Source organism: Beauveria bassiana, assembly GCF_000280675.1.
Source record: "Beauveria bassiana ARSEF 2860 unplaced genomic scaffold BBA_S00007, whole genome shotgun sequence".
In the NCBI taxonomy this organism is placed as follows: domain Eukaryota; kingdom Fungi; phylum Ascomycota; class Sordariomycetes; order Hypocreales; family Cordycipitaceae; genus Beauveria; species Beauveria bassiana.
In genome coordinates, this window is record NW_007930842.1 from 501,599 (window position 1) to 524,197 (window position 22,599).

Here is a 22,599-nt window from a genome sequence, read left to right on the forward strand (position 1 = left end):
AGATGGGGAAAAAAAAAAACCCCCCCGACATCTCTAAATTTCACAACAATAGTCATTGATTATTTTTTAAAGAAACCTCGGATATCATCAGAGCCCGGTATACGGATGCCGGACGGACGTGGCATTGGTTCAACGCCGTGATGCTGGCAGGTCCGCTCGCCCCGCCCCCCAGCACCACAGCAAATCCGGGGTATTGCGGCGCAACACCCGAGGCACTGAGCGCTGACCGATCTCGCCCTCCCCCACCCGCCTTCACCTCTCGGAGCTTTTTGACCCAAACAGCGACTTCTCAACACGATTTCAACCACCAATTGACAAGTGACTAACGGAGTGATAATATACCTATTCATTCAGAATGGTTGCGCCTATTCGAGTCGTGCCCAATGTAAGATGAACAGTGCATCATTCACCCCCGCAACTCCTACAACAACGTGCACCATTTGGCTGACCGATGTTTTGTCTTGACTTCCCTCGATGTCTAGGCGGCCGTACGTGCGGGCAGCCTCCTCCGCACCATCCAGTACACGCATCCGCCTTCGTGCCCGTGCCACTCCAACCCGGGATATCATCAGTCCCCGCCGACGCCGCTGTCGCGGCCCTCGTCCAGCCGGGGCTCCCGCCGCTACGCGACGCCCACCAAGACGGGGGAGACGCTCAAGGAGTACGCTTTTGAGATGGCGGCTTCGTCGATTCGCTTTGGGCCCGGCGTCACCAAGGAGGTCGGCATGGACTTTGCCAATCTCGGCGCCAAGCGCGTCGCCGTCGTCACCGACCGCACGGTGGAGAAGCTGGACGCCATGAAGCAGGTCGTCGAGGGCCTCACCCGCGAGGGCATCCCCTTTGAAGTCTTTTCGGACGTTCGCGTCGAGCCCAAGGACAGCTCGTAAGATTTCAGCAGCAGCATTTCCTGGCGTCGGGTCAGGAAAAAAAAAATTCTCGTTCTTGCTAACATCTAATGCTTTTTTTTGTAGAGTCAAGGAGGCCATCGCTTGGTCGCGCCCGTACCAGCCAGACGCCTTTCTCGCTGTCGGTGGCGGCTCAGTCATGGACACGGCCAAGCTCATGAACCTGTATACCTGCTACCCCGACGCCGACTTTCTCGACTTTGTCAATGCGCCTCTCGGAAAGGGCCGGCCGGTCGACAAGCCACTGAAGCCTCTCATTGCTGTGCCCACCACGGCCGGCACTGGTAGCGAGACCACCGGTACCGCCATCTTTGATCTCGTCGCCAAAAAGGCAAAGACTGGTGTTGCCCACCGCAACCTGAAGCCCACTCTGGGCATATGCGACCCTCTCAACACGAGGACCATGCCGTCGGCCGTCAAGGCCAGCTCTGGTTTGGATGTACTGTGCCACTCGCTCGAGTCTTGGACCGCCATTCCCTACAATGAGCGAACTCCTCGTCCGGCAAACCCCCTTTTGCGACCTGCCTACCAGGGCGCCAACCCCATCTCTGACGTTTTCTCTTTCCACGCTTTGCGCGCCACTGTCAAGTATCTTCCTCGGGCCGTTCGAGATCCCGAGGACTTTGAAGCTCAGAGCGAGATGCTTCTAGCTTCTACGCTAGCGGGCGTTGGGTTTGGTAACGCTGGTGTCCATCTTTGCCATGGTAAGTGGTACACTGATTCTATTAAATGAAAGATGACCAGCATCTGACAACTATGTGTAGGCATGTCCTATCCAATCTCGGGACAGAACCCCGCCGGATACAGACACGCTGGCTACGAACTTCCTGCACCGCTTATCCCCCATGGTGTCTCAGTCGCAGTCTCGGCCCCAGCCGTCTTCCGTTTCACTGGCGCTTCGAATCCCGAACGCCATCTTGCCGCCGCCGAAGTTTTTGGTGTCGACATTTCAAACGTCAAGCGCGAGAGCGCTGGTGAAGTCCTTGCCGAGGCGCTTAGCAAGTTCCTGGCCGATCTTGGCGATCAGCCCAGCGGTCTTAAAGATCTCGGTTTCGGTAGCGAGCATATTGAGGCTCTGGTCGAGGGCACTCTCCCTCAAGCCCGCGTCCTCATGCTTGCGCCCGGCCTGGCCAAAGAGCTGGAGACCGAGCGCGATCAGCTCAGGACGCTCTTTGAAAATGCCCTGTCACACTAGTTGTAGAAAATCCGCGTGCTTAGTTGGTTGGAGTTGTGTAGAAAGTAGCGGCAATATATGTGCTTTGGCTCTTCACTTGAATTTGTCTGGATTGCTTGGTATCATGTGTCGCAACACAGCGATTTGCTTAACCATGCCGAGTTTTCGCAAATCGGAGGCATCTCGCTGGTCTGTTCGTTGCGTACCATTCGAATAGACAACGGTATAGTCGGGCAACGTGGTGCCGGGAGGGATAACAGACTTTGGGGCAATTGTGCAGTTCTTGTACCACCATTAGCTCCTGCGAACCTGTGCAACGAGTGAACGGGCACCAAAACATACCGATCCAATCTTAGTGCCGCTGCCAATCTTACTTCCGACCTGGATCAAGCTGCCCTCGCCAACTTCTGTACCACCTGACTCTATGATAGAACCGACTTCTATCTGTACATAATCACCCACGGAAACACCGCCGGCTCCCGCAGTCTCTGGATTCTCTGGCCGAGCGCCGATATGAGCCCGCTCGTGAATAATACAACGTCGGCCAATAAGGACACTACCGTCGTTGGACTCGAAGCGACAGCGTGGATGTATCACCGTTTCAGCTTGCATAGTTATTGAGTGTGTGCCTTGAAGTATAGCATTGTCGGATATTATGAGGGAGGACGAAAAGTTGACTGGGGGCTTCGGCCCGGACCTGTCAATTGCCGGTAGGATTGAGTGGCGTTTGCTCGACATGATGTACAAGACGTTCTGCGAAAGATGCACTGAAATCGTCAATTTTGAGATGGAAAATGTCACAAGTATTAAACAAGAGAAGAGAAGAGTTTGGCGACCAGGCGAAGCTTAAAGTTCAAGACCGAAGAGGCGCAGGTAATAAGCTATCCATGTCCGGAGGTGGGAGCTCCTAACTCAAATCCAAGTTTGGCCTAGTGAGGGTCTAAATGGTGGCAAGGATCCAGTGTTGGGCAGTACACACTGCCCACGGCCATTCATGTGATCTCCAGAGTACTCACTAACAATAGCGCTTAGTCATGTATGTGGCTCGGATTGACCAACCACATCACCCGCATTTCTGATGCCCAGATTACTCGCAAGGTCGCGGATCGAAGTAGCGCACAGCACGTCTTTCAACCTTCAAACCGTTCAACGGAAGCGAACAAGATGCTGTCCACGAGAGCGGCCCCCAAGACGGCCGTCAATGTCTCACGGACCGCCGTGAGAGGATTGGCCACCGTCCAGGATGGTACCCCCAAGCGTACTTACGGCGGCCTGAAGGATCAGGATCGTATTTTCCAGAATTTGTACGGACGATACCCGGCCGACCTCGCGAGCGCAAAGAAGATGGGCGATTGGCACAAGACCAAAGAAATTATTCTCAAGGGCCATGATTGGATCATCAACGAGGTCAAGACCTCCGGTCTCCGTGGTCGCGGTGGCGCTGGTTTCCCCTCTGGTCTGAAATGGGTACGTTTTAGCGCGGCTGCGTCGGGGTGGCGATGATGCGACCGTGAACGGCAAACTAACCAATGCGTGTGCAGTCGTTCATGAACTTCAAGGACTGGGACAAGGACAACAAACCCCGATACCTCGTCGTCAACGCCGATGAGGGTGAACCCGGAACCTGCAAGGACCGCGAGATTATGCGCAAGGATCCTCACAAGCTCATCGAGGGATGCCTCGTCGCCGGCCGAGCCATGAACGCGACTGCTGCCTACATATATATTCGTGGTGAATTCATTTACGAGGCCGAGGTTTTGCAGAAGGCCATCAACGAAGCATATAAGGACGGGCTCATTGGCAAGAACGCCTGCGGTTCCGGATACGACTTTGATGTATTCATCCACCGTGGTGCCGGTGCCTACGTCTGCGGCGAGGAGACTTCACTCATCGAGTCACTCGAGGGCAAGCCTGGCAAGCCTCGTTTGAAGCCCCCGTTCCCTGCCGCTGTCGGTCTCTTTGGTTGCCCCTCCACCGTTGCCAACGTCGAGACAATCGCCGTCGCTCCCACTATCTGCCGTCGTGGTGGCAACTGGTTTGCCGGATTCGGTCGTGAGCGTAACCAGGGCACCAAGCTATTCTGTATTTCCGGCCACGTCAACAACCCCGCCACTGTCGAGGAGGAGATGTCTATTCCTCTCCGCGAGCTAATTGATAAGCATTGCGGTGGTGTCCGCGGCGGCTGGGATAATCTCTTGGCCATCATTCCTGGTGGTTCCTCTACTCCCATTCTCCCCAAGAACATCTGCGACGACCAATTGATGGACTTTGATGCCCTGAAGGATAGCCAGTCCGGTCTCGGTACGGCCGCTGTTATTGTCATGGACAAGAGCACTGATGTCGTCCGCGCAATCAGCCGTCTCAGCCACTTCTACCGCCACGAGTCTTGCGGTCAGTGCACCCCCTGCCGTGAAGGCAGCAAGTGGACCGAGCAGATCATGTCGCGATTCGAAAAAGGCCAGGGCCGCGAGCGCGAGATTGATATGCTTCAAGAGCTGACGAAGCAGGTGGAAGGGCATACTATTTGCGGTACGTGAAAGAACTTCGATTAAGCCATTAGCACGGAAACTAACACATTTCATAGCCCTGGGAGAGGCTTTCGCCTGGCCCATCCAAGGTCTCATCCGCCACTTCCGCCCGGAGCTGGAGGCGCGTATGGCCAAGTTTGCCCAGGAGAATGGTGGTCCGGCGTTCGCTGGCGGTCTGCCACGCTCCGCCCGCGCAGAGGGCAAGCTTCTGTCACCCGGTCAATAATTGTAATAGTCGGAGTAAAAGAGGGTTATTGAGCGAGAATTAGAGATTTTGCGACTCGAAGCGCCATTGCGCAACCTATCCGCACGTTTGTGCGGCTGTATCTATTTTACTATGTTCTCAATGTTATTTCTTACAATTTCAACGACTGTTGTATGTCTATATATCCTCTCAAAGCCGCATTAGACCTATCTTCTCGCCCCAGCATCCAATGCTGGATCTCTCAGACCACGACATCCTTCACAATTCAGATATGACCATTCTCAAAAAATAAACAAAAATGAAAAATAGCCTGTAAAATCGGACATGTATCTTCGCTGCTCACAGCAAGCTCTCGGAGTGGGCCGAGCGCGGGCTCTGCAGGCTCAACGAAACAGTGCCACAACCAAGGACTAATAAGGGGCTCACCTACTGATACCCAGTTGCATTTCTACCCGCGTAAGCCCAATTCTGTGCATACTTTGCATATTCACAGACCCCTTTTACCTTTCTTGGCTCTTCCATAAAATTCCAAATCGAGGTCGTCAGTCCTCACGGCCAAAATTCGACCTTCCCCAAAAGTGTAGTGAGAGAGGCATGGCCAAAAATGTAGACACATTCATCGCCTTTGGGGCGGACATCTGTAAGGCACCCCCCTATCGAGCACATCAGCTCTTAGCCCCCCCCCCCTCAACAGCAACCACTTGTTTCTGACATGTCCTTCTTGTTCTTTTGCAATCAGTCGCCCTGGAGCGGATGATGCGTCTCCTACAGGCCATTGCCCTGATCCTGACCTCCTACACCAGCCCCCTCGCGCTCCTGCAGCCGCCCTCGGCCGGCGCCGCTGCGCAGCACCTCGCCACGCGCGCCACGCTCCTCGCGCTGCAGGACTGGCTCAACGTGACGCGGCGCAGTCTGCGCACGTTTTGGTTCCTGCGCGCCTTTGACAGCAGCTACGCGCGGTTCCGCCGCCAGGCCGGCCCGCTCCTCGGCGCCGAGGCGCTGCTCGACGTCGTCGCCGGCTCGCTGCTCGGCGTCTTTGGCCTCCTCGAGACGGCGACGCTGCCAGACATGCTGGGTATCCCAGGCCTGGCCGTGTTCGGACCGGACGCGGCGCGGCGGCTCAACGAGCAGGCGCAGCTGTGCTGGCTGCTCGCGCTGCTGGCGGCGTTGCTTGCCGCGGGCGTCAGGGTGTGTCAGCTGTGGGCGGAGCGTGCGGTGCCGGCGGCGGCGGATTTCGGCGAGGGGAAGGAGGCGGAGGAGGAGGAGGAGGAGGAGGATGAGAAGGGTGGTAGAGATGACCTGGTGAAGAAGAAGAAGAAGAAGAAGCGCGGAGTGCAGGAGAAGAGGAGACGGGACAAGGAGGAGGCGGCGAGGAAGACAAAGGCGGAGATTGCGGCGCTGACGGTCAAGATGGTCAATGACACGCTGGACATGGTTATTCCGGCCAACTTTTGCGGTTGGTCCAACTTTCACCCGGGACAGGTTGGTGTTGCCATGGCGATTACGTCTTTGATTACGCTACGCGGTCACTGGGAACGTTGTGGCAGGGCCGTACAATAGGGCCATGCTGCGACGCAAAGAAAACGACAATATCGATTAGAGACGCCCGTTTCCTGACTGTGGTCGGTTCAGAATAGACATATCTTCATACCACCGGATTATTAGACAAGACAATGGATATATACCTTCTTGGCAAACAATCTCGAGATCTGGACAGAATTCGTCTCTCGAAAAGGAAACTTGAAAAAAAAAAAGGGTTTGTGTACAAACGCCCACTTGCTGTCCAGTCATATTCCAAGCGTGTGTTACATTGATTCAACACATGAAATCCTCATCGCCGTCCACTAATTGTGGAAATTGTAGACCAAGCTCTATACCGCCAAAATACGCAAGCCAAGAAAACGCAATGAACTGGTATCTTTCCCGCCGTCCTCATCATCATAATCATCATCATCATCATTACTTCCCCTGAGTGTTGCAAAACGCAAAGAGAAAGTTCAGCGCCGTCCACTGATTGTAAAATTTCCAGTGCCCACCTCCACCTTCCAGCCATCCTGGACGAGAGCCGCGGCCACCGCCCTTCGCAGCTGCGAAACACCCCCCGCGCTGTGCCGTCCGAGTCCGGTGATGATGACGAGCGGGCTCACCCTGGCCGCCTGAGTCCTGTACTCGCCCAGCTGCTGCCACCACGCCTTCGCGCGCTGGCGCGCGATGCGTGTGCCGTCCTGCACCGAGACGCCGTGCAGATCGATGCTGGATCCGTGGCTCTGCCCGTCAACCAGCAAATCGGCGGCGGCCGACGTGGCGGCCTTGGCGCCGCGGGCGTGCTCGCGCGCCTGCTCGGCGTAGTAGCCGGCTGCCTGGCGGTAGAGTCCATGGGAGCCGCCTTTACGGTGCATTTGGGCGGCCGAGGCCGCGGCGTCGCGCCGCGCTTGATGAAGCGCCTGCGATGTCTTGATGGCCTCGGCGAAATTGACGGCGACGGCGGGTGAGGAGGAAGCGGCCGTGGGCTTCGCAGGAGAGGGGGATTGCGCAGAGAGGGGGCTCGCGCCTTCAAGCTGGTCTCGAGGGAGGGGTTTCCTGATGTCGTCGAGGGTCATCTTTTGCCCCTTCTTTCTCTTGCCGCGAGCGAGCTGGGTGCTGACGAGCTGTGCTAGGTCCTCTGAGAAGGGAATGATGGCGTTGGTCGCGTTTACAATGACTTTGAGGTACTTTTCGGGAACTTGTCTGTATTTTCGTGACAAGAAGTTGACGGCTTCTTGTGCACTGTCGTCATCAGCCAGGTTGGGACCCTCCGAAAGTCGCTGATCCAGAATGGCAACGACGGTGGATGGGGATGAGCAGTCGTTGTCATAGTATGTTTCTGAGACAGCATCAAAAGTGAGATTGAAGCGTTCTGCAATGTAACCAATGTCTGTTTGCTCTGTGAGGATGCTTGTTAGCAGAGGACGAGAGACGTGATTGATGTCTGAGCATACCTTTGGCTTCTCGAATGAGTTCTGCTGGAAAAGAGTTTCTTGTGTCTGGTGAGGGCTCTCTTCGTCTGCGCCCTTTGACTTTGCCCTTTTGTTTTCTGGGCTCCGCGAGCTGGGCAAATCCATCGATACCCTTGGTTTGCTGACCAGTTTCTTCTAGGTACTGCATGTTGAGCAGGTGATCCAGCGCAGACTGGAAATCATTGTTGCACTTCTTGAGCGCATATTTGACGTCAAATACCTTCATTTCAGGAAACATGGCAAGCAGCTGCAGGGACTTATCCTCGATGCTACCGTTGTTGAATGAAGTCACTCGTGGTGCTACCCACGTTGCGTCGGCTGCATCAGAAGTTGACGAGGAACTGGTAGAGTTTGACTCCTGTTTGCCAGAAGCGTGCTGGCTGATGCTCGTCGCAGACGTGACCGTTTGAGTGTCTGGTGTGTCCTGGCTCTCGGCGTCCTGGAAGCCAGAGACGCCACTGGGGTTGAAACCACTAACTTCTTCGGCAGGGACATCTTGTGAGAGGCTTCGAAGAACTTCAGTGGCCGCAGCAAACCCCGACTTTTTGTGTAGCTCATAGTCACTTGCTATGGCTGTTACGAGAGACTCGTCAAGTAGAGTTCTAAAGGACTCCTGCAAACGCGCGAAAATGTTAGAAAACCCTGAGCACCTGAAGCCAGGAAAGATGGTATTCTTCACCAACCACAAGCTTGTGTAAAAGGACCTCGTTGCGCTCAGCTTGAGGCATGGCTGTCGTAAGCGTGAGTGACAACTAGGGTTGCGATCTTGTATTGATAGCGAAGCCAGGGACGCTAGAAAGTACGAGGAAGATGAGGAAGCTGGAAAAGACGGAAAAGGAGAAGAGAACGAAGTTTTGGGGAGAGCAGAGGCATTATCTCAAAATTTGTTTTGTTCAGTCGCAGGATTTGGAGAGGCAAGCAAGTTATGAAGTCATTCTGCTAGACTAAGGTAGCGGCAGAAAGTTGATGTGCTCCATGGCGATAGATTTCTGTAAAAATCACGTGCGGGGCCGTCTACATCGCGGCCACCATATGTCAATGACTTGCATGAGTAAATTCAGTAGATGCGAGAATTCAAATCGGCTGAAATTTTGGTTTGATCTCGACTGCTCCTTGATTTCAGAGTTTGGCTCAAGTTTTCCCCCTCGATGGCTTTTCGAGTGCGTGAAATGTAGTGGTAGCAACTAGTCGTGTCGGTTGCATAGAGGTGCATTAAATCTTGACAGGGGATGTCAAGTTGCGACGCGTGACCCGGGAGGCAGCCAAGACAGGGCGGCCGAGACCGGGACACTAAAACAGTTTTGATTCAGCATAATGAGCAGCTCAAAAAGGGACCATAATGTATAGCGCTCATGGATTTTCTTAACGCGCTGGAATATTCATTTTCTTAACGCGCTGGAGTATTTGCTACTTATTGGTCGCTATGTAATCTGATAACCTGTTATGGTGATGGAATCATTACGTCAAGTATGCGAGACGGGTATCGGTACCTGGTTGTGGCGTCGGCTATCACCAGCCCGTTTGTCTACCTACCATTCTCCCTGCCAACCAGACACTCGATGGGTGATTCGACCTTGCTTGATGATAGTTCTTCATTTCATTCTTAAAGTGAGAAAATCATTATCAGTAATCGGAACGACGAATTCAGCATCGCTGAGGAGCATACACATTGTGCTTGCTACCCACCTTAATCGTTACCAATAGCTTGGCCCACCCCAGAAACACTTTGGGGAAGCTTGTCATGTACCTAACGCCTTGTTTTTGACGCTAACTACCTACTGCACTGGGAGCTGCCGAAAGCCCACTGGAGCTTCCTCACGCATCTCCCCGCCCGTCTACTTCTTCCCCAATCATCACCACCACAACTTTGACCTGTCCAGCGCTATTCGAGCGTTATTCAATCCTCGTTTGGCGCTTTACTCATTTCACATCTTCGAACTGCAGCTGGCTGCAGTCTTCGTACGCTCGCCGCGCCCCCGAGCGCTCGGCCGTTTCGCGATGCGTCACCACTCCATAGCTCCACGACTCGTCGCCACCCTCGCCATCAGCACTGCGCTGGTCAGCGCCCAAGACTATACACCAAAACATGAACAGGGACGCTGTGCCTTCCGCGGGCAATGCGGCAAGCAGAGTTTCTTTGGAAAGGAGCTGCCTTGTGTCGATAATGGCCTCGCACAAAACCCAGAGGCCGAGCTTCGGAGCGAGCTAATCGAACTCTGTGGCGAGGAATGGCGTGAGGGTCCAGTTTGCTGCACGCTGCCGCAAGTAAGCTTCAAGTCATAATCTCATACGACTCTATTAGAGAATACTGACATATCCAAGGTACAAGCCCTGAAATCCGAGCTTGGTACCCCCAACACCCTGATCGGATCGTGCCCGGCATGCAAGCACAACTTCTTCAACACCTTCTGCAAATTTACTTGCTCTCCGGACCAGTCGCTCTTTGTAAACATCACAAGTGCTGCTGAAAAGGGAGACAATCTGCTAGTCACCGAACTTGATCATCTCATATCCGACGAATACGGCGCTGGCTTCTATGACAGCTGCAAGGAAGTCAAATTTGGGGGCGCCAACTCAAGAGCCATGAACCTCATCGGAGGCGGTGCCAAAGAGTACAAAGCCTTTCTCAAATTTCTTGGAGATAAGAAACCCTTTGCTGGTTCTCCATTCCAGATGAACTTCCCGCGAACCTACGACGACCCAGCAATGCGTCCCCTGGATATGAAACCCAAGAAGTGCAACGACGAGGATCCAGACTATCGCTGTGTCTGTGTCGACTGCCCCGAAGTCTGCCCCGATCTTCCCGAAGTCAAGAAAAATCGTTCATGCCGCGTCGGTGCTCTGCCGTGCTTGTCGTTTGCCTCCGTCTTCGTTTACAGCGTGCTGCTCTTTGCTCTGGCGGCGCTCTTGTCCGGTCATGTGGCATGGAAGAAGTATTCCATGAGAAAAGCTGAGCGAACTAGGCTTCTGCACGAAGCTTCTCATAGCGATGATGAGGACGAAGGTGGCCCTGTTCACTCTGAAGCCATGCGCGATCGTCCCGTCAAACGATACTGGTTAAACGATCGATGTGATAAGGCCTTTTACCAGCTGGGGCTTTCCGCTGCGAGCTCCCCCGCCTTGACTATCAGCATTTGCCTCGTTGTCGTGGCGGTATTGAGCGCGGGTTGGGTTCACTTTGATTTAGAAAAGGAACCTGCTCGACTTTGGGTCAGCCCATCCTCTGCCGCAGCACAAGAGAAAGCGTATTTCGACGACAACTTCGGACCATTCTATCGCGCCGAACAGGCTTTCCTTGTCAACGACACCATCTCAGATGGACCCTCTCCGGTTCTCAGCTACGAAACTCTTCAATGGTGGATCGGCGTTGAAAGAAGCATTCAGAACCTTGAAAGTCCTACTTATGGCAAGTATCTTCGAGATCTTTGCTTCAAGCCAACAAATGATGCGTGCGTTGTTCAATCTGTTTCGGCGTACTGGGGGTCCAAGGGCGGTTTTGGACGCGAGACTTGGCAAGATGAGCTCCGTGCCTGCGCAAAAAGCCCAGTTGAATGTCGCCCCGAATTTGGCCAGCCCATCGAACCAGAGATGATTCTCGGCGGTTACGAATCTGATGTTGCGGAAGCAAAGGCGATCACAGTGACGTGGGTGGTAAATAATGCACCTGGAGACACCACCGAATTTGCTCATGCTGTTGACTGGGAGAATACTCTTCGCGACAAGCTTCTGCAAGTTCAAAAGGAGGCTGTTGACCGTGGTCTCCGCCTTTCTTTCAACACCGAAATCAGCCTCGAGCAGGAACTCAACAAGTCTACTAATACTGATGCCAAAATTGTCGTCATCAGCTATGTCGTCATGTTCATCTACGCCTGCTTGGCTTTGGGCATGCCTTTGAAGCACATCTTCCGCAATCCTGCTGTTCTTTTGGTTGAATCCAAGGTCACTCTCGGATTGGTTGGCATCATCATTGTTCTCATGTCTATCTGTGCGTCTATTGGTTTCTTTTCCTGGGTGGGATTGAAGGCGACTCTGATCATTGTCGAAGTCATTCCATTTATTGTGCTGGCGGTTGGCGTGGACAACATTTTCCTCATCGTCCACGAGCTGGACAGAGTGAATCTGAGCTGCCCTGACCAGTTGGTAGAAGAGCGAGTCGCTCGAGCTCTCGGCAGAATGGGGCCTTCCATCCTGTTCTCTGCTCTGACGGAGACTGTTGCTTTTGCGCTTGGCGCCGCTGTCGGTATGCCCGCTGTCCGCAACTTTGCCGCATATGCGGCTGGTGCCGTGCTTGTCAATGCTATTTTGCAAATGACTATGTTTGTGTCTTTCCTGGCGCTCAACCAGTTGCGTGTTGAGGATCATCGCTGCGAGCTGTGGCCATGGTGGCAAGTCAAGACGGCTCGGGTGCATCTGAGCTCTGGCAATGGATACACCACGGGCAGGGCATCTGATATCGACGAGGAAAGCATGCTGCAGGTGTTCATCAAGAACACATACTCGACCGCTATCCTTGCGAGAAAGGCCAAGATTATCATCATTACAGTTTTCCTGGGCCTATTTGCTGCAGCGATCGCCTTACTTCCAACCATGCAAATTGGCCTTGACCAGAGGGTTGCCATTCCAGATGGATCATATCTCATCCCCTATTTCAACGACATGTACGCTTACTTCGGTGTTGGGCCCCCCGTCTATTTTGTCGCCAGAGAGAATGTCGCGCAAAGGACCGAGCAGCAAGAGCTCTGCTCAAGATTTACATCTTGCCAGCAGCTTTCATTGACAAATACTCTGGAAATGGAGAGGCGCAGACCCGATGTTTCATATATTGCATCGCCAACTGCTAGCTGGATCGACGACTTCTTTTTATGGCTGAACCCAGCCTACGAGACGTGCTGCGTTGAGGGTCGATCGGCCTGCTTTGCCGACAGAGACCCTGCCTGGAATACAAGCCTTTCTGGCATGCCTGAGAACGAGGAATTCCTGCACTACCTCGACAAGTTCTTGAAGAGCAACGCCGACGAGGAGTGCCCGTTAGGAGGCAAAGCTGCGTACGGACAAGCCGTTGTTCTCGACCAAGCTGCTACTGGTATCAAAGCCAGTCACTTTAGAACGGCGCACACGCCGCTTCGCAGTCAGAAAGACTTCATCAACGCCTACTCTTCTGCACGCCGCATCGCGTCTGACATCTCTGCGCGGACTGGTGCCGACGTATTCCCATACAGCGTTTTTTACATCTTCTTTGACCAGTACCTCAGCATCATCCCCCTCACTGCCGGTCTCTTGTCCGCGGCCGTCGGCATCATCTTCGTGGTAGCCTCTGCCCTGCTCGGCTCCGTGCTCACCGCCACCGTCGTTTCTGTAACCGTCATCATGAGCGTCATCGACATTATGGGCGCCATGGCCGTCTTTGGCGTCTCCCTCAACGCCGTCTCCCTCGTCAATCTCATCATCTGCGTCGGCATCTCGGTCGAGTTTTGCGCCCACATTGCGCGCGCGTTCACATTTCCCTCGCGCACCGTGCTCGAGAGCAACACCAACGCTCTGCGGGGCAGAGACGCGCGCGCCTGGACGGCGCTCGTCAATGTCGGCGGCTCCGTCTTCTCCGGCATCACCATTACCAAGCTGCTCGGCGTGTTTGTACTCGCGTTTACGAGCTCCAAGATTTTTGAGATTTACTATTTCCGCGTGTGGCTCTCGCTCGTCATCTTTGCGGCCCTTCATGCGCTCGTCTTCCTGCCCGTCGCCCTGAGCATTGCCGGCGGCGGCGGCTACGTGGACCCGGAAAGCGAGGGTACAGCGGCACAGGATCTCACGGATCGTCGGTGGCGCGCGATTCGCATCGGCGACCAGAGCGACTCGGAGGATGAATACTAAATCGCTCGTTAATGGGGTATGGGGCTAAATAGATTGACTGCGCGAGTTCTGAGAAACTTTGCCGAAGACAAGCAGCATTCTGTACACACGAGTTGGATACATGCAGATACACCATGTATCATGGGAGTTGGAATATACAGCGAGTTATTATTAATCATATTATTACTTTTTTTTTCCGAGACGCAAACCCGAGACGCTTCACTTTCAGCTCATCATGCCGGTGGCAGAAATGTAGAAAATAGCACAGCTTGTATGCCCCCATACATGACCATGAAGATAACCGCCGCCCGCCCAACCCCCCGGCGGGACTTGTCCATCAGACACGCCGCGATCCACCAGTACCACACGGCGTAACCCGACGCCAGCCGCGAGATGACTTGCACGTGGTAGCTCGTGAGCGCGAGCAGCGCGACTATGGCCTGGCTAGCGGCGAGCGCCTGCACGAGCACGCGGTGATCCAGCGACGACAGCGCGAACCCCCCGGCGGCTGGCCGGCGGAGCACCTCGTATCCCGAGGCGATGAGCAGTGTGAGGACCGGCGCAGCGAGGAGAAACAGCGGAATCTGGTTCGGCGTCCAGTAACGCAGGAAGCCGACGTTCCTGTTTTTGTTCAAGTCAACCCCGTTAGATGTTGTGATTAGGAGAAAAAAGAAGAGCTGGAGCCGTGACGGCCGGCAAAAACTTACCAGTAGACGTCTTGAACGTAGCTGTAGATGCTCGGCACCGTCCTCTCGCACCACGGCGGCCGCATCACAGCGGCGCGCTCATCTCCGCCGCCGCCGCAGTAGATTGTGTACGCGACGTACTGCGGAATCGCGCTCCCCATCGCCACCAGCACACCGCCCACACCCGCCACGCCCGCCGCAACCGCCAGCTTCACCCCCGGCGCCTTGACAAACGCGCCCGCTGCTCGCAGCGCCTCCACCGCAAAGAGCAGGCCGTTTGCGAGGCCGTTGCTGCGCACCGCCGTGGCGAGGCCGAGCACCGCGCCCGCCGCCAGCACCGCTGCGCTCCGACGCGCGCTCCCGAGCGGATCCTCGTAGCCAGCCGCCAGCACCCACACGCCCGCAAAGGACAGCGCCGCAAAGGGGCTCTCGGCGTACGGCGCAGAGAGGAACACGCCCGCCGGGGAGATGACGCACAGCAGCGCGGCGAGCAGCGCGCGGCGCGCGTCGCCGCCGGTCAGAAGCAGCGTGAGGCGGTGCAGGGTAAAAACGGCAACGGCGTGCGACGCGTGCGCGAGCGCGATGCCCGCGAGCGCTTCCAAATCATCGTCCTCGGTTCTTCCGTCGTTGAGAGGAAGCCGGCCGAGGATACTACTAGTACGGCGCGCTTGCGCAGCTAGCCATTGCAAAAAGAGGGACAGCGCGGGGCTAAATGCCCATTGCTGCTCGTAGACGGGCGCGCGGCTGCCGTTTATACCGCCGCGCGCGGCATGCACAAAGTAGATGGCGTCCCAGCGAGTGAGGCGGCGCGCGAGGAGCGTGGCGGACGAGGAGGAGGAGGAGGAGGAGGAGGAGCGCGCGAAGAAGAGAGAGGTGGAGGTGTCGTAGCCGGGCCCGACGAGGGCGCCGCCGCAGGAGAGCAGCAGAATAAAGGATTTCCAGGCGATGAAAGCGAGAGTGAGGGTGAGGAGCGGCGAGGAGGACGAGGATGGGGAACGTGAAGCGTTGGGCGAGGAGGCTTTGAGAGCCATGGCGGGCGGCGGCGCCGAGGGAGTCCAAAAAGGGGTTTTTCTTGACTAAAATTGGTGAAATGCCGAGTCTATTTCTTTATTGACATTGGAAATTGGTCGTTTTGTCTGAGCTCAGATGCTGTTTTACCGCTGATGAGGATGAGAAGCGTAGGTACAAAAGGTAATTAGGCTGAAGGGAGCTGGTTGTGTGGCATTTCCCCTTTTGGACAGCTCTTCGGAACTGGCAGAACCAACGCACCTGCTCGAGCTCTATTACCATGTGTTCCGCCAACAACCCGTGCGCTGAATACTCAGTTATGCACTCTCAATTCCAGGCTTCACTAAACTCGATTCAGTTTTTTTCGTCAGCATACCATTGCGTAGTATGCTCGTCAAGCCCGTCTTGAGATGAAGCTACTACTGCCTGCCCCAGCTACAGCAAAACGGACACATACTAGAAGAATCAAAAGTAAAGCTTCAACAAATGATCATGTCTTTAAAAAGAGAAAGACGTAAAATATAAACCCTAGAACAATGAGCGGCCAAGCATGAACAAATGATTATGCCATTGTAAAATAAGATAAAAATAAAAATAAAAGCCCTAGAACCATGAGAGGCCAAGCATGAACAAATGATGATGCCATTAAAAAACAACACTCAAATATAAACAAAGGAAAGGTACAGAATCAAAACGAAACGATTGTGCCCAAACGCCAGCATTATAATACTCCTTAATTACCTTCTCCCAGGTTTCGCTTCATGGTATCTTTGTTTTCCGTCTTTTCTTTTTTTTTGTCAAAAGAGCGAGCCCCTCATCGGAGCCCAATGACAGACATCTCCAGCGTCCATACACGTCGGATCCAAACCTTGAGCTGGCCCTCGACCCCGTCGACATTGTCTAGTTCAATGCCCTCCCACCAGCAACGGCGTGCCGGCTTGCGCCAGAACAACAGTAGCTTCTGAGCCATACCCATCGCATTGTTGCCAAGGTCGCTGCCACGGATATCACTTCTTAGCCGAGTCAGCGCCAGGCTGCAAATGACGGCCTTGTTGGGCTCGCCGGCTCTGTGGCCCCAGCAGTCATCGTGGTTGAAACCTCTGCAAGTAATTAGCAATTCTTCTCCCGTCAAATCAACGTTACATGCAGTCCTTACCCAGCAGTCAGCATCTCAATAAGATGTGCCTCGGTGGTTCCAGGCTCGTCGCTGCGTTTCAATCCCGAAAAGATGCCATCTTGCTTCTGTAGAGCCCGTGCAGCAGCTCTCTTGACTTTGATCATGGCTTCCTGTGTAATATCCGCCTTGGGGGGAATAACGTAAAAGTCAAGGTCTTCTCGAAGAACGATGATACCAGCGCGCTTAGATGCATCGTCACGAGAGTCTAGACCGTGCGAGTCTCCATCGTTGGAAGCGCCCTCTGAATCGACGGGTATCGACTGCGCAACATCGCGGAAGAAGTCGAGCATGTATTGAAGAGACACAGGGTCATACTGGACCAATGTTAGTTCCACGAGGCTTAGTTCCACGAGGCTCAAGGGGAGGAAGGAGACATACGTCGACTTGAACCGCGTCATCGTTGGGGCCACCCATGTGGCCTTCTGGGAATAGACCGTTGGGGAAGAGAGAAAGCAACACAAATTCGGGGAGTGTCAGCAGCTCATCTCTGGATAGCACAAATCTGGTACCGCTATAATCTGTTAAAATATGACAAGGCCAAATGACCGTACAGGACTTACCGAAGGTCCATCACAATGGTTTCATCGGCGCCAACATCTCCAATTGCGTTGATGGGCGGTCCACCCTGCTGGACCTGAGTAATGATACTCGACGTTCCACCGGCGGCAGCCATCAGAAATGTAAAGGATTGGAGAGGACTGTCTCCTTCAGAATATGCGGGTGGCGGTTCTGTGTCGTCGTCTTTGCCGCCAGAGTCGGCCTTTGTATCGCTGGGGAGAGCGCGTTTGGTCTCCTGAACAGGGTCCTGAAATGCTCGTCCTGCGCCCTGATCGGGATCAAATGGCGTAGACTCTTCGAGGCTGGACGAATAGGCCGGCGCAGCGACGGAGCCCGACGCGATAGCTTCTTCGCAGGGGGCGGCGACGGCTGCTATGCCGACGGCGGGAGGAAACTTGCGAGCCGGTCGCTCGGGGAGCTCTACCGACGCAAAGAGCGAGGAAAAGGGCGGGGGCCGAGACGAAGACGAGGCTTCAGAGACGGGATACTGCGGCGGAGGCGGCGAGTGCTCGGCGACGTCGTGGTCGGCGGGCGAGGAGGCTCCTTTGGTGGCAGTATCGTGGTTGGCGGCGCGGCGCTCGCAGTGCACCAAAGTCTCAACTGACTCCGGGGACGCTGAAGGTCCAGTTCCAGCCTCGCGTGATGCAGACAATGCGGCGGATTATCAGCGGCTGCGCAGCTATAGGCGGGGGCGAGTATTTCGTTTTCCCGGCGACGGTGCGACGGCAAAAACACGCAACAAGCACAAATGAATGCGAGGCCCTGTCAACGGCCGATAGGGCGGACGACGGGTGGGTAGATCGTCTCGACACGGAGAGGTAGAAGAGGGGCGGAATCAGATTGTCATCGAGGAATAGCGGAGGCTACAATGTCGAGAGGAAGCGATATAGAAAGTGTAGCTGTAAGCTGTATCTGCTGGACTGTGGTCTGGAGGGTAGATGGTGCACGGATCGCAATAGCGGTGGGCACTGAAGTGGCTAGGTTTGCTGCGGAAGTCAGGCTATCATTGGCTACTGGTAATAGCAAAAAACAACGCGGGTGCACGAGAGACAAATGGTCGTGCTTCCTGACAAGATGAGACGGCCAATAGTCGTCCCTGATGTAGAAGAACTGGTCTGTGGATTCAAAGCTGGGGATGCAGATGGTGATGTCGGAGATGAAATGGATTCAGAGAGGAGAGACTGCAGTGGACAGAGTGGGGAAGCAACCCAGGTAGCCGTTGAAGTTGGTTGGTTATCGGAGCTTGCCATTCATTTGCGCAGCAAGTGGGCGCTAATTTCAGTGGGTGTAGCCAAGGTTGAGAGGCACCCAATTGCAGTCTTGTTGCGCCATTCTAACTAAGGTACCTACCTTGTTACCTAGCCGCCCGCAACCTGGCATTCATCAATGGATGCAAAAATGTTTAAACGTGTAACATTTATTCTCAGGGTATATTATATTATATCGCTGCATAACTGACAAGCCTCGACCATCTATTCTTCGTCTTCGTCACTGTCCCCAAACACTGCTTTTAACAAATCCTGGCTCGCCGCACTAGCCTCGACAGCCTCATTCTTTTCAGGGTCGACCTTGACTGGCTCAGGCTTCACTAGCGACGGCGCACTTTGCTGTCCTGTCACTGCACTTGCACCCTCAAAAGTCAGAAGCAGTTGGCTTGGCTCCTGGTCAGCAGCTCCTTGGGCCGCTCCTCTGGTGCTCTCTGCCTCACGGTCCGGCTGCGAATGCGCCGGCGCTCGCACGTTGAACCGCTTGCACAGGAGCCGACTCGGATAAAAGTCCCGCACCGATCTCGTCAGCTTGCCGTACATACCAACTTTGGCCGCGTCTTCGGCGGCATCTGTCACCTTGGGCTCTGGCTGCAACACGACGTCGCTTGTCTTGGAGTCATCTGCCGTGCCAGGTTGCGTCTTGGCCGTTGTGAATCGCGAGGCCATGAAGCCCGTCATCGGCTTGAATATTCGAGCGCAGTTGTAGAATTCCGTCATTTCTCGCAGGTAGTCGTCGTCTGAGAGACCTACAGCTTTGGCAGGCAGTGGACGATCTTGATTCGCACCGTGCTCCAGGTAAGCTCGATATCGATTCCTCTTGCGCTCGTCGTCGGCATATGGACCAGAGGACCCTCTAGAAATGGCCGCAATGGCAGTGTCCTTGTCCACCTTCGGTACCTGCTCCCAGAGCGCCTTCAATTTCTCTTCTTGAGACAGTGCGTACTCTGCCGGTACCTCACCCAAGCCAGGCGGGAGGTTTGCTTTTCCAGAAGCGGTCACGAGCTGATCTCGCGCGGCAGCAGATATAAAGTCAAAGACTGACTTGCCGGGAAGGGCCTTCTCACCTAAGATGGCGGCCCTCGACCTGGGGTCCAACGTCGACACCTTTGCCGCATCTGCTGCAGGCTGGTAGGCACTGCCTTCTGATCGGGAGATTGCCGATTTTGTGGAAGTCCAGCCCTCGGGGACCCCGAGCGGCTTGTACTTTGATAGCAGTGCCGTCAAAACGTCTACTGCCTTGGCCAGCATAAAGCCATCAAGCGGTAATCGACCATCGTGGCACCGGTGCAAGCTCCTGCCAGCGCGAGCTCCCTTGGGTAGAAAAACGGGTGCGGCTCCCAGGGATGGATTCGCCACTGCTGTGGCTTTCTTTTTTTTTTTCTTGTCACCACCTAGAACGCGATTGTAGCTGATCTTGGGACCCATTTCATACGGGTCTTCATCATCTGAGCCATTGTCATTCAAGATCCCCACTCCCATTCCACCACGCTGTAACTTGGATTTGTCTTTAAGCTTCATACCGGGCGCTGAGAGCTTTCTCGGGGCTAGAAAATCGACTTCATCTTCCTTATCACTCCCGTTCTCAGGTTGTGATTTGCCAAGTTTGGCTTCGCCTTGGTATCCGAGACCCATGCGGTCCGTTTTTCGTACGAATCGGATCATGTCTGTATCATCGGGTGCAAACAAGTAGGTAAGGTCGTCTGCTTGCGACGAGATGTTGCTTTCCAGTCGTGCCGTCCGCCGCACCTTTGGCCCTATACCTTGTCCGTCCTTCCAACCCATTCTGCGCAGCAGCTTGAGTCCCATAGTATCTCCTTCGGTCTTGAGTAGGCCTGTCAAGCCACCAGCTTGTCCTTGGTCATCGGCAGAGGAGCCAAAGCCAGCAAATGCCTGCGAGGTTTTGAGCTGCTGCGCCTCGGCTGCGTCTGCTAAGTCCTCGTCGTCCATGAAATCTTGCGCTCGTTGTTCAATGGTCCTTTGATCGAATTTGTTTCGGCTGTTGCGACTAGATACGAACGTGGAAGGCGTCCAGCCTTCTTTCGAGCCGACTGTGTTGAAGTACCTAGACAAGCGCGTCAGCAGTGCGTTTGAAAAGAGCGACGGGACAAATTTTACCCAGCACTCCAGCCGCCAGTGAAAGCTCCATGCAGTCTTTTTCTTCCTCGCTCATCACGGACATCTTGCTTCCAGAGAGGCAGATAGGAGCCATCGTCACGGCCTTCATTCTCGTCTGGAAGTGGTGTGCCGAAGGCAGCGTACGGCGCATGCTGATCTGATTCGAAGTTCGCCCGGGATCGCTTGTAAGAGGACATGGCTTGGTGGAAGTAGAGAATATCCACCTCTCTGTTAAAGGCACTCTCAAGTCATTTATTCGTCCCTCGGCCCGTCACGAGTTGTTGCGACCTTGTTGTCGAAGTGAAGCGCGGCCTAAATTTGGCGGGACTGGGCAGGTGCCTTATCGATAAAGGCAGCCGCCGAGCCCGCCAACAAGGACATATATCCTTTCATGTACTGCTTTTTGGGAATGTACAGTTCAATTTTGTTCCTCTCGGTCAGATGCTTCTTGTCAAGCCGAACAGAGACTACGATGTTCTCTGGCTCGTGAATTGGTCAGGTTTCAACAGAGGGCGCCTTTAATCTTTCAGTGTACCTAAGTGGATGATAGGTCTTGTATGTACACTGCTACATGGCTTCGTTGCGTGTTGTCATCGCCAAGCCGAATAACTGTTTAGTTTACTGGGTTTCTGGGACTGGATCTCTGCCATGAAGGAAAATCACCCTGCTCACATTACAGAGCTGTGCTGGCATCACTTTCCAGTTGCAGTGCGCCCCTGTACGACTTGGTGGAACCATGCTTGTTGGGTGTGATGCAAGGGCAAAAGAAGGCGCTTGAAGGCGATAACCTTTTATTCTAATGGAAGAGCGAGAATCTCCGCTGCAAGAGGTCGAGACAAGCGATAGAAGCTGAAGAGGTACAACAGCGTGTAGAAAAGTGGCATGCCGCCGATTGCAGGGTATGTGGTGTGAGAAGAGGCCTGTATAAAAATAATCAGAGGAGCAGCACAGAATAGACATACCTGGCATACTAGTGCCACCATAACATGCTTATCATGGTAACGCCTACAACCGGCGCCAGATCAGAAAATTTAGAATGGCAGTCAAGAAAGTCCTGTTCTTGTCATGATGATAGCGAGCTATTGCATGGCAATCATGAAGGACATGGCGAGCGCACTGCGAAAGTCCCGCTCATTGATATTCAAACAGGCCTCGAGAGAAGAAAGAAGTGAGAAAGTCAGATGTGGGATACCGGGCATTGACAATTTTACGTTCCCCAGCTGCGCGTCAAAGAGCATGGCAGCGAGTCAGGAGTATTAATAGTGGATATCAGTATAGGAGAGAATGGGCGTATGTTGAAATGCTGCAATGCAATTCTCAGACCGCCATGCATTATATGAATGCGCCTTTGTCTACGGGAGGCTGCATCTCGTGCCTTGACCTGGGATGTGGTTTACTTACCCAAAAGGTTGCCTGGCATATCTACCCGCACACTGGAATCAGAACCTGTCGCTTGTTTTATTTATGATATTTATTGCTGTTACTTGCAGTCAAGCCCCTGGCTGGTATCGAGTACCCTACCACTCCACCAACTATCACCACTTCAACATGCCCTCGGACCTGTGGCCCTGGCATCAAATAACAAGATAATTAATGACAACTTCAGCTGCGACCCCACAATCATTCGAGCACCTGGGTTGCTGGGCTGTTGGACCTGGCGGATTGACTGGCAGAGCTTATGAAACGATGAAACTTCTATTTAAATGCACCAGTATTTTAGCCCCGCATCTGCTAATAAACAAACTCGTTGCCCAAGTTTGGCAGGCAAAAGCAAGGTACCTTGTATCTGGGTACCTTTTCCACTGTATTACCTCTTTACTGGCGCCAAATGCTTAGCAACCAACTATTCTACTCGCCGTGCCAGTAGCCATCACTCGGGCCAAATGTGTCTAGACCATCGAAACAACAACAATCACCATATCCATATGTATTTCCCCTCTCCCCTTCACACCAAGGTTCTGCGCTACTGTGTACTGCCACTGCTAGCAGACCGCTGGCCAGTGGCTCCAGGGTCTCTTTCCGCAGCCATCACCCGCAGGGACTAAGGTATACCTTACCTAGTGCGGGTAGCTGGCAAACAAACCATCTTGTTCCGCCACGGAAAGGCAGCAGAAAAAAAGCCTACCGGA

The 22,599-nt window shown here is 54.1% G+C and overlaps 8 protein-coding genes across 8 annotated transcripts; 4 read left to right on the plus strand and 4 right to left on the minus strand.

Moving 5' to 3' along the window:
* Window positions 1–355: 355 nt before the first annotated feature.
* On the plus strand, window positions 356–2,100 carry BBA_03382 (Fe-containing alcohol dehydrogenase; the record flags this gene model as incomplete). Its single annotated transcript, XM_008598479.1, has 4 exons — window positions 356–385; window positions 483–883; window positions 972–1,609; window positions 1,670–2,100. 4 exons carry the CDS (start codon window positions 356–358, stop codon window positions 2,098–2,100), a joined length of 1,500 nt encoding a protein of 499 aa, XP_008596701.1.
* A 72-nt stretch (window positions 2,101–2,172) lies between these two features.
* Window positions 2,173–2,691, minus strand: BBA_03383 (transferase hexapeptide domain-containing protein; the record flags this gene model as incomplete). Its single annotated transcript, XM_008598480.1, has 2 exons — window positions 2,173–2,361; window positions 2,422–2,691. 2 exons carry the CDS (start codon window positions 2,689–2,691, stop codon window positions 2,173–2,175), a joined length of 459 nt encoding a protein of 152 aa, XP_008596702.1.
* Window positions 2,692–3,243: 552 nt separating this feature from the next.
* BBA_03384 (NADH-ubiquinone oxidoreductase 51 kDa subunit) lies at window positions 3,244–4,833 on the plus strand (the record flags this gene model as incomplete). The annotated part of the gene is made up of 3 exons (XM_008598481.1): window positions 3,244–3,546; window positions 3,621–4,608; window positions 4,664–4,833. The coding sequence occupies 3 exons, from the start codon at window positions 3,244–3,246 to the stop codon at window positions 4,831–4,833; spliced, it is 1,461 nt and encodes a 486-aa protein (XP_008596703.1).
* A 573-nt stretch (window positions 4,834–5,406) lies between these two features.
* On the plus strand, window positions 5,407–6,372 carry BBA_03385 (AoPex11B-like protein; the record flags this gene model as incomplete). Its single annotated transcript, XM_008598482.1, has 2 exons — window positions 5,407–5,452; window positions 5,552–6,372. The coding sequence occupies 2 exons, from the start codon at window positions 5,407–5,409 to the stop codon at window positions 6,370–6,372; spliced, it is 867 nt and encodes a 288-aa protein (XP_008596704.1).
* Window positions 6,373–6,809: 437 nt separating this feature from the next.
* On the minus strand, window positions 6,810–8,536 carry BBA_03386 (smr domain containing protein; the record flags this gene model as incomplete). The annotated part of the gene is made up of 3 exons (XM_008598483.1): window positions 6,810–7,735; window positions 7,791–8,421; window positions 8,492–8,536. 3 exons carry the CDS (start codon window positions 8,534–8,536, stop codon window positions 6,810–6,812), a joined length of 1,602 nt encoding a protein of 533 aa, XP_008596705.1.
* A 1,270-nt stretch (window positions 8,537–9,806) lies between these two features.
* Window positions 9,807–13,679, plus strand: BBA_03387 (patched sphingolipid transporter; the record flags this gene model as incomplete). Its single annotated transcript, XM_008598484.1, has 2 exons — window positions 9,807–10,073; window positions 10,131–13,679. The coding sequence occupies 2 exons, from the start codon at window positions 9,807–9,809 to the stop codon at window positions 13,677–13,679; spliced, it is 3,816 nt and encodes a 1,271-aa protein (XP_008596706.1).
* A 212-nt stretch (window positions 13,680–13,891) lies between these two features.
* On the minus strand, window positions 13,892–15,375 carry BBA_03388 (GPI mannosyltransferase; the record flags this gene model as incomplete). The annotated part of the gene is made up of 2 exons (XM_008598485.1): window positions 13,892–14,279; window positions 14,366–15,375. The coding sequence occupies 2 exons, from the start codon at window positions 15,373–15,375 to the stop codon at window positions 13,892–13,894; spliced, it is 1,398 nt and encodes a 465-aa protein (XP_008596707.1).
* A 791-nt stretch (window positions 15,376–16,166) lies between these two features.
* BBA_03389 (DUF1604 domain protein) lies at window positions 16,167–20,667 on the minus strand (the record flags this gene model as incomplete). The annotated part of the gene is made up of 6 exons (XM_008598486.1): window positions 16,167–16,452; window positions 16,509–16,843; window positions 16,908–17,040; window positions 17,090–17,702; window positions 18,580–20,417; window positions 20,471–20,667. The coding sequence occupies 6 exons, from the start codon at window positions 20,665–20,667 to the stop codon at window positions 16,167–16,169; spliced, it is 3,402 nt and encodes a 1,133-aa protein (XP_008596708.1).
* Window positions 20,668–22,599: the final 1,932 nt, after the last annotated feature.